Source organism: Excalfactoria chinensis, chromosome 31 (genome assembly GCF_039878825.1).
Source record: "Excalfactoria chinensis isolate bCotChi1 chromosome 31, bCotChi1.hap2, whole genome shotgun sequence".
Lineage (NCBI taxonomy): Eukaryota > Metazoa > Chordata > Aves > Galliformes > Phasianidae > Excalfactoria > Excalfactoria chinensis.
Genome location: NC_092855.1, coordinates 870,583 through 884,772, shown reverse-complemented (window position 1 = coordinate 884,772; position 14,190 = coordinate 870,583). Strand labels below are relative to the sequence as shown.

Here is a 14,190-nt window from a genome sequence, read left to right as displayed (position 1 = left end):
AGAAAAGTGGAAAAGGGGGAGAAAAGGGGGATAAGGGGGAGAAAAGGGGGAAAATGGGGGAGAAAAGGGGGAAAATGAGGGGGAAAAGGGGGAAAATGGGAGAGAAAAGGGGGAAAATGAGGGGAAAAGGGGGAAAATGGGAGAGAAAAGGGGGAAAAGGGGGGAGAAAAGGGGGATAAGGGGGAGAAAAGGGGGATAAGGGGGAGAAAAGGGGGATAAGGGGGAGAAAAGGGGGATAAGGGGGGGAAAAGGGGGATAAGGGGGAGAAAAGGGGGAAAATGGGGGAGAAAAGGGGGAAAAGGGGGAGAAAAGGGGGAAAAGGGGGGAGAAAAGGGGGAAAATGAGGGGGAAAAGGGGGATAAGGGGGAGAAAAGGGGGAAAAGGGGGAGAAAAGGGGGATAAGGGGGAGAAAAGGGGGATAAGGGGGAGAAAAGGGGGAAATGGGGGGAGAAAAGGGGGAAATGGGGGGAGAAAAGGGGGAAATGGCTGCAGCAGAGGGGATGCTGAGGCAACAGAGGGGGATGCCGAGGCTGCAGCGCCCACCCAGCATCCGGAGGCGGCCGATCTTATCCATGAGCAGCGCCGAGACGATGTTCCCCGGCAGCACAGCCAACGTGCCGAGGAAGCTGACGAAGTAAATCATGTAGGCGTTGTTGTCGTCGCTGAAGTCCAGCTGGCAGCCCTCCTTGTTGTGCAGGAAGGTGCTGTTCAGCACGCGGCTGTTGATGAACTTGTACTCGAAGAGGTCTGGGGGGGGACAGGAGGGAGACGGGGGGGGCTATGGGGGTTTATCCACCCCCCCTCCTGCTCTTCCACCTTGCTTCACTTTGCATCTACGACCCCAAATGTTGCACCAATTGCACCTGGAACCCCAAACCTTGCATCTAAAACCCCAAACCTTGCAGCTGAAACCCCAAACCTTGCACTAATTGCACAAGAACCCCAAACCTTGCAGCTAAAACCCCAAACCTTGCACCTGAAACCCCAAACCTTGCACTAATTGCACCTGAAACCCCTAAACCTTGCACCTGAAACCCTAAACCTTGCACCAATTGCACCTGAAACCCCAAACCTTGCACCTGAAACTCCAAACCTTGCACCAATTGCACCTGAAACCCCAAACCTTGCACCAATTGCACCAAGAACCCCAAACCTTGCAGCTAAAACCCCAAACCTTGCACCTAAACCCCCAAACCTTGCATCTGGAACCCCAAACCTTGCACCTGAAACCCCAAACCTTGCACCAAGAACCCAAACCTTGCATCTAAACCCCCAAACCTTGCATCTAAAACCCCAAAACCTTGCATCTAAAACCCCAAACCTTGCACCTGAAATCCCAAACCTTGCACCAATTGCACCAAGAACCCCAAACCTTGCAGCTAAACCCCCAAACCTTGCAGCTAAAACCCCAAACCTTGCACCTGAAACCCCAAACCTGTGTTGTAGAAGATGGTGGAGATGAAGGTGCAGTTCTTGAAGAAGGTGTTGCTGGACGTGATGTCCTCGAAGTAACAATCCTCAAACAGCGAGTCCTCGAACGTCACCGACTTCATCTTCAGCCCAATGAACCTGGGGGGGTTTGAGGGGGGGGGGGATCCCCATATGGGCACTGCCAGCCCCGTCCCATTGCCACCCACCCCATACCGGTACCATCAACCCCATCCCAACACCCCAATCCCAGTGCCCTCAGCCCCATCCCAATGCCCTCAGCCCCATCCCATTGCCTCCAGTCCTGTCCCAATGCCCCCACAGCCCCATCCCAATGGCCCCAGACCCATCCCAGAGCCCCCAGTCCCATTGCAATGCCCCCAGTGCCATTATAGAGCCCCCAGCCCCATCCCAATGCCCCCAGTCCTATCCCAGAGCCCCCAGCCCCATCCCAGAACCCCCAACCCCATCCCAATGCCCCCAACCCCATTCCAATACCCCCATCCCCATTCTTACACCCCCAGCCCCATCCCAACATCCCCAACCCCACTCCAACACCCTTAGCCCCGTCCCAATGCCCCCAATCATGTCCCAACACCCCTACAGCCCCATCCCAACGCCCCCAACCACATCCCAGAGCCCCCAGCCCCATTCTTACACCCCCAGCCCCATCCCAACAGCCCCAACCCCATTCCAACAGCCCCAACCCCATTCCAACACCCCCAGCCCCATCCCAGAGCCCCCAGCCCCATTCTTACACCCCCAGCCCCATTCTTACACCCCCAGCCCCATCCCAACAGCCCCAACCCCATCCCAACAGCCCCAACCCCATTCCAACACCCCCAGCCCCATTCCAATACCCCCATCCCCATTCTTACACCCCCAGCCCCATCCCAACACCCCCAGCCCCATCCCAACACCCCCAACCCCACTCCAACACCCTTAGCCCCGTCCCAATGCCCCCAATCATGTCCCAACACCCCTACAGCCCCATCCCAACGCCCCCAACCACATCCCAGAGCCCCCAGCCCCATTCTTACACCCCCAGCCCCATTCTTACACCCCCAACCCCATCCCAACAGCCCCAACCCCATTCCAACAGCCCCAACCCCATTCCAACAGCCCCAACCCCATTCCAACACCCCCAGCCCCATTCTTACACCCCCAGCCCCATCCCAACAGCCCCAACCCCATTCCAACACCCCCAGCCCCATCCCAGAGCCCCCAGCCCCATTCCAATACCCCCAGCCCCATTCTTACACCCCCAGCCCCATTTTTACACCCCCAGCCCCATCCCAACGCCCCCAGCCCCATCTCACGGCCCCTATTTCCCCCCCTGCCGCCCCCCAGCACCCACTTGTCATTGAAGTACTCCCCTCCCTGGTGGATCTGATTCTCCAGGGTGAAGTTGAAGGTGAAGTGCCGGACCTTCTCGCGGGTGAAGAGTTTGGTGCGGGAGGAGTATTCGATGTTCTGCAGGTGTTTGATCATGTCTGGGAACCACACGGTCAGCCCATAGTAACTGTAGGGGGAGATGGAGCTGAGCCCAGAGCTGGGCAACCAGCTCTGCCCCACTGCCACCAGTCCCATCCCACTGCCACCAGTCCCATCCCAGTGCCACCAGCCCCATCCCACTGCCACCAGTCCCATCCCAGTGCCACCAGTCCCATCCCAGTGCCACCAGCCCCATCCCAGTGCCACCAGCCCCATCCCACTGCCACCAGTCCCATCCCAGTGCCGTCAGCCCCATCCCAGTGCCACCAGTTCCATCCCAGTGCCACCAGTTCCATCCCAGTGCCACCAGTTCCATCCCAGTGCTGTCAGCCCCATTGCTGCCACCAGCCCCATCCCAGTGCCACCAGCCCCATCCCAGTGCCACCAGTTCCATCCCAGTGCCACCAGCCCCATCCCAGTGCCACCAGCCCCATTGCTGCCATCAGCCCTATCCCAGTGCTATCAGTCTCATCCCAGTGCCACCAGTCCCATCCCAGTGCCACCAGCCCCATCCCAGTGCCACCAATTCCATCCCAGTGCCATCAGCCCCATTGCTGCCACCAGCCCCATCCCAGTGCTGTCAGCCCCATCCCACTGCCACCAGCCCCATCCCAGTGCCACCAGTCTCATCCCAATGCTGTCAGCCCCATTGCTGTCATCAGTCCCATCCCAGTGTCACCAGCCCCATCCCAGTGCCACCAGTTCCATCCCAGTGCTGTCAGCCCCATTGCTGCCATCAGCCCCATCCCAGTGCTATCAGCCCCATACCATCATACTGCTTCCACCAGCCCCATCCCAGAGCCACCCCCACCACCCTGGGGTCATCAACCCAGTTCCAATGCCACCAACCCCATCCCAACCCCATTGGCATCATAATGGTGTCACCCAACCCCATACTGGCACCACCAGCCCCATCCCAGTGCCACCAGTTCCATCCCAGTGCTGTCAGTCCCATTGCTGCCATCAGCCCCACCCCAGAGCCACCCACCCTATCCTGGGGTCACCAGCCCCATTCCAATGCCACCAACCCCATCCCACCCCCATTGGCATCATGCTGGTGTCACCCATCCCCATACTGGTAGATCCCAGCCCCATCCCACCTCTCCTGCACCCACCCCATTGCCCCCAGCCCAGTGAGCGACCCACCCCCCACCTGAAGCTCATGGTGAACCACACAGCCATCATCATCAGCGTGATGCGTCGGTACTCGGGCGCAAAGCACTGCTGGAAGTTACTCCAAACCTGCAGGGAGGGACCAAAGGTGGGACAACAAGAGACCTAACAGGGACCCGCGGCTGTGGGGCAGGATCTGGCCCCATAACTGGGCAGGACCTGGCCCCATAACTGGGCAGGATCTGGCCCCATAACTGGGCAGGACCTGGCCCCATAACTGGGCAGGGTCTGGCCCCATAACTGGGCAGGGTCTGGCCCCATAACTGGGCAGGATCTGGCCCCATAACTGGGCAGGTTCTGGCCCCATAACTGGGCAGGATCTGGCCCCATAACTGGGCAGGGTCTGGCCCCATAACTGGGCAGGGTCTGGCCCCATAACTGGGCAGGGTCTGGCCCCATAACTGGGCAGGACCTGGCCCCATAAGTGGGCAGGATCTGGCCCCATAACTGGGCAGGGTCTGGCCCCATAACTGGGCAGGGTCTGGCCCCATAACTGGGCAGGATCTGGCCCCATAACTGGGCAGGATCTGGCCCCATAACTGGGCAGGTTCTGGCCCCATAACTGGGCAGGGTCTGGCCCCATAACTGGGCAGGACCTGGCCCCATAACTGGGCAGGACCTGGCCCCATAACTGGGCAGGGTCTGGCCCCATAACTGGGCAGGATCTGGCCCCATAACTGGGCAGGATCTGGCCCCATAACTGGGCAGGGTCTGGCCCCATACCTGGGCAGGATCTGGCCCCATAACTGGGCAGGACTTGGCCCCATAACTGGGCAGGACCTGGCCCCATAACTGGGCAGGATCTGGCCCCATAACTGGGCAGGGTCTGGCCCCATACCTGCTGTGAGAGGCTGAGGCAGCGCACCAACCAGCGGCGGTGCCACGCTCCCGTGTCCGCCTGGATCTCAATCAGCTCGTCCTCCCTCTTGATGGTCTTGATGTGGGTGACCTATAGGGTGCCCCCCTGCCTCAGTTTCCCCACCTGCTGTCAGCCCCATCAGGCCACGCTGCTCCCTGAGGTGGGAGCTGGCAAGGGAAGAATGGGGGGTGGGGGGGTGAGGGGGGGATATGCATTTGGTATGGGGGTGGGTGGCACCAGTTTGGGACTTAGGGCACTGGGGGGAGGGGGGGGGATGGTGGCACTGGGGGGGGGGATTCAGATGGGACTGGTGGTACCGGTGTGGGGCTGGTATGGGGGTATTCAAATGGGGCTGGTGGCATTGATATGGGGCTGATGGCATTGATATGGGGCTGATGGCATTGATATAGGGCTGATGGCATTGATATGGGGCTGGTGGCATTGATATGGGGCTGATGGCATTGATATGGGGCTGGTGGCATTGATATGGGGCTGGTGGCATTGATATGGGGCTGATGGCATTGATATGGGGCTGATGGCACTGATATGGGGCTGATGGCATTGATATGGGGCTGATGGCACTGATATAGGGCTGATGGCATTGATATGGGGCTGATGGCACTGATATGGGGCTGATGGCATTGATATGGGGCTGATGGCACTGATATGGGGCTGATGGCACTGATATGGGGCTGATGGCACTGATATGGGGCTGATGGCACTGATATGGGGCTGATGGCACTGGTCTGAGGTTATTCAGTAGGGACTGGTGGCACTGGGATAGGGGCATCCAGATGGGACTGGTGGCACTGGACAAGGCTTACTGGCAGCACTGGTGGGGGGCTGTCCCTTACCGAGAAGACCCTCTCGGGGTGTCCCTTGGCCCTCATGTTGGTGTCGTGGACCTGCTTCAGCACCATCCAGGCCTCATCATGCTTGCCATTCTGCAGGGCAGAGCCTGGGGTCACCCTGGGACCCCCAGCACCCCCATGGGGTCCTAATCCCATCCCCATGTCCGTGTGGGTGCCCCTATCCCATCGCCAGCCCCTTTATGGGGGTCCCTGCTCCATCCCTAGCAGCCCCCTGGGGGTCCCTATGCCACTGCCAGCACCCACATGGGGTTCCAGCCCCAATCCCAGCACTCACATGGGGTCCTAACCCTAATCCCAGTATCCACATAGGGTCTCAACCCCAATCCCAATACCCACATGGGGTCCCAACCCCAATCCCATTACCCACCCAGGGGTCCCAACCCCAATCCCAGCACCCACATGGAGTCCCAACCCCAATCCCAGCACTCACATGGGGTCCTAACCCTAATCCCAGTATCCACATAGGGTCTCAACCCCAATCCCAATACCCACATGGGGTCCCAACCCCAATCCCATTACCCACCCAGGGGTCCCAACCCCAATCCCAGCACCCACATGGGGTCTCAGCCCCAATCCCAGCACCCACATGGGGTCTCAACCCCAATCCCATTACCCACCCAGGGGTCCTTACCCCAGCATCCATTCTGGGGGTCCCTTTTCCACTCTCAGCAGCCACTTTAGGGTCTCCCCCCCACCCCCCAGCCCCCAGCCCCAGGCAGGATGTGGTCGTGCCCCCCCCCCCCCAGCCCTGCTGACCTCCAGGTAGAAGCGGGGGCTCTCAGGCATGGTGGTCAAAGCCCCGATGGCGAAGACGGAGGGGAAGGCGCAGACCAGGACGAAGACCCTCCAGCTGTGGAACTGATAAGCTGAGCCCATCTGGAAGCTCCAGCCTGTGGGGAGGGGGGAATGGCAGGGGGCTGAGAGCCTATAGAACTCGGTGCACATGTGGTTATGGGGCTGAGAGCCTATAGGACTCGGTGCACATGTGGTTATGGGGCTGAGAGCCTATAGAAGGTGGTGCCCAAATGCTTATGGGGCTGAGAGCCTATAGAACTCAGTGCACAGATGCTTATGGAGCTGAGAGCCTATAGAGCTTGGTGCCCAAATGCTTATGGGGCTGAGAGCCTATAGAAGGTGGTGCCCAAATGCTTATGGGGCTGAGAGCCTATAGAAGGTGGTGTACACATGCTTATGGGGCTTAGAGCCTATAGAGCTTGGTGCCCAAATGCTTATGGGGCTGAGAGCCTATAGAAGGTGGTGCCCAAATGCTTATGGGGCTGAGAGCCTATAGAAGGTGGTGCCCAAATGCTTATGGGGCTGAGAGCCTATAGAAGGTGGTGTACACATGCTTATGGGGCTTAGAGCCTATAGAACTCAGTGCACAGATGCTTATGGGGCTGAGAGCCTATAGAGCTTGGTGCCCAAATGCTTATGGGGCTGAGAGCCTATAGAAGGTGGTGCCCAAATGCTTATGGGGCTGAGAGCCTATAGAAGGTGGTGCCCAAATGCTTATGGGGCTGAGAGCCTATAGAAGGTGGTGCCCAAATGCTTATGGGGCTTAGAGCCTATAGAAGGTGGTGCCCAAATGCTTATGGGGCTGAGAGCCTATAGAAGGTGGTGCCCAAATGCTTATGGGGCTTAGAGCCTATAGAAGGTGGTGTACACATGCTTATGGGGCTTAGAGCCTATAGAACTCAGTGCACAGATGCTTATGGGGCTGAGAGCCTATAGAGCTTGGTGCCCAAATGCTTATGGGGCTGAGAGCCTATAGAAGGTGGTGTACACATGCTTATGGGGCTTAGAGCCTATAGAGCTTGGTGCCCAAATGCTTATGGGGCTGAGAGCCTATAGAAGGTGGTGCCCAAATGCTTATGGGGCTGAGAGCCTATAGAAGGTGGTGTACACATGCTTATGGGGCTTAGAGCCTATAGAACTCAGTGCACAGATGCTTATGGGGCTGAGAGCCTATAGAAGGTGGTGCACAAATGCTTATGGGGCTGAGAGCCTATAGAAGGTGGTGTACACATGCTTATGGGGCTTAGAGCCTATAGAACTCAGTGCACAGATGCTTATGGGGTTGAGAGCCTATAGAAGGTGGTGCCCAAATGCTTATGGGGCTGAGAGCCTATAGAACTCAGCACACACTTGGTTATGGGGGCTGAGACCCCACAGAGCTCATCTCACCCCCATCTCCCCCATCCCCTTTTTGCCCCCTTACCGTAGTGCGGGATGATGGCCCAGGCCATGGCGGAGGCGTAGATGCCTCCGATCATCCAGAACATGCAGAGCCAGCTGAGATGCTCCCCACGCTTCTCCTGGGCCAGGAACTCCGAGAAGTAGGAGAAGACGATGGGGATGGAACCTCCAATGCTGGGGGGTTGCAAAGAGAAGGGCATCAATGGGGCGCAATATAGGATGGGGGGGGGGGTCCTATGGGGTGTTCTTACCCCATGCCTGACAGCAGCCTGCAGAAGAGGAAGGTGCCGTAACCCTGGACGAAGGAGGAGAAGAAGGCGAAGACGCTGTTGACGGAGAGGGAGATGAGGAGGCACTGCCTTCGGCCCAGGCGGTCGGCCAGCCCGCCCCACAGGAAAGCGCCCACCATCATGCCCAGGTACACGATGAGCCCTATAGGGGATGGGGGGGGGACACAGCAGTGTCAGCCCCTGGGTACCAGGGACACACGTTGGTGATGATATGGGGGATGGGGGGGACCATGTTGGTGTTGATGGAGGGCTGAGGGGTCCCCCAGTACCATATAGGTGATGCTATGGGGGATGGAGTCAATGAGGGGTCTGCCCAGTACCATATTGGTGATGCTATGGGGGATGGTGTCAATGAGGGGTCTGCCCAGTTCCATATTGGTGATGCTATGGGGGATGGGGGGCTGAGGGGTCCCCTAGTACCATATTGGTGTTGATGGGGGGCTGAGGGGCCCCCCAGTACCATATAGGTGCTGCAATGGGGGATGGGGGGCAGAGGGGTCCCCCAATACTGTATAAATGTTGATGGGGGGTTGAAGGGTCCCACAGTACCACATTGGTGTTGATGGGAGGGATGGGGTCTGAGGGATCCCCCAGTGCCACATCAGTGATGCTATGGGGGATGGGGGGGTGGAGGGGTCCCTCAGACCACACTGGTGGTGCCATGTAAGATGGAGGGCAATGAAGGGTCCCCCAGTACCATCTTGGTACATCCATCCACATCCCCCATATCCCACGAGTCCCCTTATATCCTGTCTTACCTCCATACGCTGTCTGCCCATGTCTCCCATACCCCACATGTCCCCCCATACCCCACGTATCCCCCCATACCCCACATATCCCCCCATACCCCATGTGTCCCCCATGGGGGACCCCCATACCCTACGTGTGCCCCATACCCCACATGTCCCCCCATACCCCATGTGTCCCCCATGGGGGACCCCCATACCCCATATGTTCCCCATACCCTATGCGTCTCCCATACCCCACATATCCCCCCATACCCCATGTGTCCCCCATGGGGGACCCCCATATGTCCCCCATACCCCACGTATCCTCCCATACCCCACTTGCCCATTCCCCTCCATCCCATATCCCCCCATATCCCCCCATACTCCATCTCCCCTCATCCCCCCACCCCTCTCCTCCACACTGCAGCTCCCCCCCCCAATATCCCACCTATCCCTCCATACCCCACCTGCTTCCGACCCCCACACCCCCCATAACCCCCCATTACCCCCCATAGCCCCCCATTACCCCCCATAACCCCCCATAGCCCCCCATAGCCCCCCATAACCCCTCCCACCCCCCCTCCCCACTCACCCAGCATGCCCTTATTGGAGTCAGAGAGGCACATATCCTTCTCAGCGCTGGGCAGCACGAAGCCCACCACAAACACCTCCACTCCATCGGCCATCAGCGCCAGTCCCAGCACAAAGTACAGGGTCCACTGGAACCTGCCGTGGCCGCACTCCTGCAGGATCAGCTCGTACTGCTGCGCCAGCTCCTCTTTATCCTTCCTCCTCTGCCCCTCGCTGTCATCGAAGGCGCCGGGGGTCACCTCCCCCCCCAGCCTCTCTCCTCCCTTCATGGAGTCCTGCCGTGGGATCCCTTGATATTCGCCCTCGTAGATCTCATCCTCCTCATCGTGCCCTTCGGTGGCGTCGCTCGAAGCCCCCTCCTCTTCAGCAGCCCCCTCCCCACCTCGGTAATAACCATCCTGCGGCGCGTAATCTTCGTCGTCCTCCTCCTCCTCGAAGCGGCTGTAGGAGCGCTTGGTGTACTCGTCCTGCATCCTCTCCATGCCTTTGCTCACCTTCTTGGCCGCGTGTTTCTTCACCTCCTTGGCGATATCTTTGGCTCCGCGGATGAAAGCCGTCCTGTCCCTGAAGCTCTCGTCCATGGTGACGTCGGATGGGACTTCAGGTGCGTTTGGGTTGGAGGGGAGGAGGGGGAAAAAAGGGGAGGGGGGGGGGTCTCTGTGTTGGATCACAGCCCTCACACCTGGGGGCTGCGCTTGGATACGGAGGGCCGGGCAGCAGCGCTACCCATCCGCCTGGCACACAGCTGGGGACACAGACACAACATGGCCTGTGTTAAGGGGGGGGGTCCTCGTGTCCCCCCATACCCCACATGGCCACCCATATCCTATGTGTGTACCCCTATACCCCATGTGTCCCCCATACCCCACATGTCCCCCCATACATCCCCCACATACCCCACATGTACCCATGTCCTATATGTCTCCCTATAGTCCACATGTCCCCCATACCCCATATGTCCCCCCATATCCTATGTGTACCCCTATACCCCATGTATCCCCCTATACCCCATGTGTCCCCCCATACCCCATACATCCCCACATACCCCACGTGTACCCATGTCCTATATGTCTCCCTATAGTCCACATGTCCCCATATACCCCATATGTCTCCCATACCCCACATGTCCCCCCATACATCCCCCACATACCCCACATGTACCCATGTCCTATATGTCTCCCTATAGTCCACATGTCCCCCATACCCCATATGTCCCCCCATATCCTATGTGTACCCCTATACCCCATGTATCCCCCTATACCCCATGTGTCCCCCCATACCCCATACATCCCCACATACCCCACGTGTACCCATGTCCTATATGTCTCCCTATAGTCCACATGTCCCCATATACCCCATATGTCTCCCATACCCCACATGTCCCCCCATACATCCCCCACATACCCCACATGTACCCATGCCCTATATGTCCCCCTATACCCCACATGTCCCCCATACCCCATATGTCTCCCATACCCCACATGTCCCCCCATACCCCATACATCCCCACATACCCCACATGTACCCATACCCTATATGTCCCCCATACCCTATGTGTCCCCCCATACCCCACATGTCCCCCCATACATCCCCCACATACCCCTCATGTACCCATGTCCTATATGTCTCCCTATAGTCCACATGTCCCCATATACCCCACATGTCCCCCATACCCCATATGTCCCCCCATATCCTATGTGTACCCCTATACCCCATGTATCCCCCTATACCCCATGTGTCCCCCCATACCCCATACATCCCCACATACCCCACGTGTACCCATGCCCTATATGTCCCCCTATACCCCCAGGCTCTGCACATCCAGCACGGGGCTCAGCCCCCCATTGCCTCCATTCAGAGGAGCAAAGCCCTCATGATGGGGGCAACCACCCCCACTCTGGGGGGGGCACATCTCCAGCCCTATCTGCGCCCCTATAGAATAGTCTCATATTGGTGCCCCCAGAGTCTCATGGGGATGGGGGATCCCCAGCACGGACCCACAGCCCCCCAGCGACAAACCAAGGTCCCCAGGCCGCGTGGACCCCCCTCTTCCCACCGCAGCCCCCTCCCGGGCCGCCCAGCCCATTGATAAATAAGACCCCACCGCCCTCTCAATGGGGCTGGGAAGACGAGGCTGGGCCACGAACCAATAAGCTTCGGGGGGCGTGGCCACCCCACCTGCATCAATGGGGCTGGAGGGGCACGGCCCCGCCGTTCAGCCAATGAGCTTCGAGTGGGGGGGGCGTGGCCACACAGGAACCCGCCCTCTATTCCCACCACCTCCGGGCGGGGTTTGGGGGGGGGTCGCGGGGCCGGGACCCCTTTGGGGGGGGATGGGGGGGGATGGGGGGGTGCTGACCCAGCAGGGCACGCAGCAGCCCCCAGGGTGGCAGGGTACGGATGAAGGTGAGGGTCTGGGGGCAGCCAGCCCTGTGGGTCAGGGCCGTGAGGGTCCCGGGGGACACAGGGGGGGGGGTCCCGGTGCAGCACATAGCTCTGCATTAGTGGCCATTCATAGGCAGGGAGTGAAGTGAGGTTTGGGGTTGGGGGACACTCGGGGGGGGGGTTATCCAGGCTTGCCCGGCTCTAACCCAGCTGCCCAGAGGTGGCCGTGGGTGCTGAGCAGGGATGGAGACCACGCAGCCCACCCCAGGGAGGCTTCCAGAAGGAGCCGGAGTGGCTGCAGGTGAGTTCCATCAGAGCAGGGCACACCGAGCCCCACCGCATCCGAGTTCTGGGACCAAATAAGGGGGGGGGGGGGGGTCCGGATACACCCCAAAGGACCCCCGGATACACCCCAAAGGACCCCCATTTAGGGACATCCAATCTCCCACGGGCAGCAGCCAGCATTGCCCCTTGCAGAGCCCATCACAGCCTATGCCAGACCCACAGCCCCCAGCGGGGATGAGCACTGCTGACCCAGCATGAACCCCCCCCCCCCCCCTCCTCAAAATAAAGGGCTATTTTTACTTCTGGCAGCACCAACCCGGCAGCAGCAGCGGCCACGACTCCGAGTTGTGCCGCAGGGAGGGACGCAGCCGTCACAGCGTGTCTCCCCCCCCCACCCCCCATTTATAACAGCGTGGCTGGGGCTAAATTTGGCCTTTCCTATATATCCAGGGCTGTCGGCAATGCTCCCCCCGGGGCGGGCACCCAACCCACGCCGGCTCTGCGCAGACACCCGGGGACAGTGCAGTGCTGGCAATGCGGCACAACACCCCCCCCTTTATCCCCCATCCCCCCCATAAACCCACCCTCCTTCCTTCCTCTCCCCATCCCCGGGCATTAAATCCTCATGGACCCGCTGCCCTCCTCGGGTGGGATCCCAAAGGAGCTGGAAGGAGCCGGTCTGCGGCCTTGGCCAGCACCAAGGTCATCTGGTGCAGGGCTGCTCGCACGGGGCTGTGACGCATTTTGGCAATAGGGATCCAGCAAAGGGAGTGGGGGGCAGCGGAGAGGAGGGGGGGGGACACAAGGTTACAACCAGGGCCACCACATGCTGATGGTGGGTCCTTTTAGGATGAGGGTCCTGCGTTCCCATGCAAAGCATGCAGGGCGCAGATCGCAGCCTGGTAAGATGGGAAGCATTGGTTTGGAAGGGGGGGGGGGGGGTGTCCCCCAAAATGCTCTTCTGGCTGCACAAAGGCTCAGCCAACCCCTATCTGTGATATCAACCCTATACAAGGTTATGGGGCTCTGGGCCCCTTTCCTCCCTCTGAGCACCCAAACCCTCGGGGGGGTTCCCATATTAGGGTCCCCCCCCTGCAGCCTATCCTTAGAGCACCACGAACATGGCGACATGGGGAAGAGTTGGCCCTCCCCAGTGCCCAAGGTCACCCCCCACCCCAGGGAGCTGTGGCGCTCCCCCCCCTCCCCCAAAACCCTTTGGGTTCCTTATCCATCCCCTATAACGCGATCCAGAGCTGAGAGGTAACGAGGGGCGCACAGAGAAAGGCAGAGCGAGGTGGAGGCAAGGATTTTCAGGACAAAATGGCCACAGCGATGGGGAAGGGGAAGGCAAAGTCCCCATCCGTCAGAGCCAGCAACCCCGAGGATGCTAATTAAAAGCAGATGGGAGATGAGGATCGAGGCGGTGGGGGGGGTGGGGGGGGGAGGATGCTTTATAGAGGCATCCTCCTCTCCTTACCTGTGTCAGCGCGTGGTCTGCTCCAGCTCTGGCTGCGGGGAGGAAGGATGCTCCGAGGAGGAAGGATGCTCGTAGGGATCCAGCAGCAGAGCAGCCCGCGGGTACCAGCCCGGCGTCAGCGCTGCAGCCTCCGCCACACGCACCGAGCGCTGGGAGAGTCCATTGCGACAGCCTGAGAAGGGAGGCGATGGGGAGGGCTGTGCTACAGCGGGGCGGAGGGGGGGGGGGGGGGGGTTGTACCGGTGTGTGGGGGGGGCTCTGTCAGGTCCTTTGGTTAGAGAGGAGCCGAAGGGATGCAGCGATCCGCAGGGTGCGGGGAGCTCCTCTGGGTTTCAATGCTGGGGATGCTTTGGGGTTGGATGTGTGGGGCTGTGGGTCCCGGCCCCCCCCTCGTTGGGGATTTGATGAAGAG

The 14,190-nt window shown here is 59.8% G+C and overlaps 1 protein-coding gene across 1 annotated transcript; it reads right to left on the bottom strand.

The window, feature by feature from the left end:
• Positions 1–499: 499 nt before the first annotated feature.
• On the bottom strand, positions 500–13,917 carry SV2A (synaptic vesicle glycoprotein 2A; the record flags this gene model as incomplete). Its single annotated transcript, XM_072358339.1, has 11 exons — positions 13,779–13,917; positions 9,633–10,229; positions 8,274–8,454; positions 8,045–8,196; positions 6,583–6,716; positions 5,809–5,898; positions 4,934–5,044; positions 4,076–4,164; positions 2,786–2,950; positions 1,436–1,569; positions 500–747 (listed from the first exon to the last, which is right to left on the bottom strand). Coding segments are annotated over exons 2-11 (1,884 nt in total), but the record flags the coding sequence as incomplete, so codon positions are not given.
• Between the last annotated feature and the right edge of the window lie 273 nt (positions 13,918–14,190).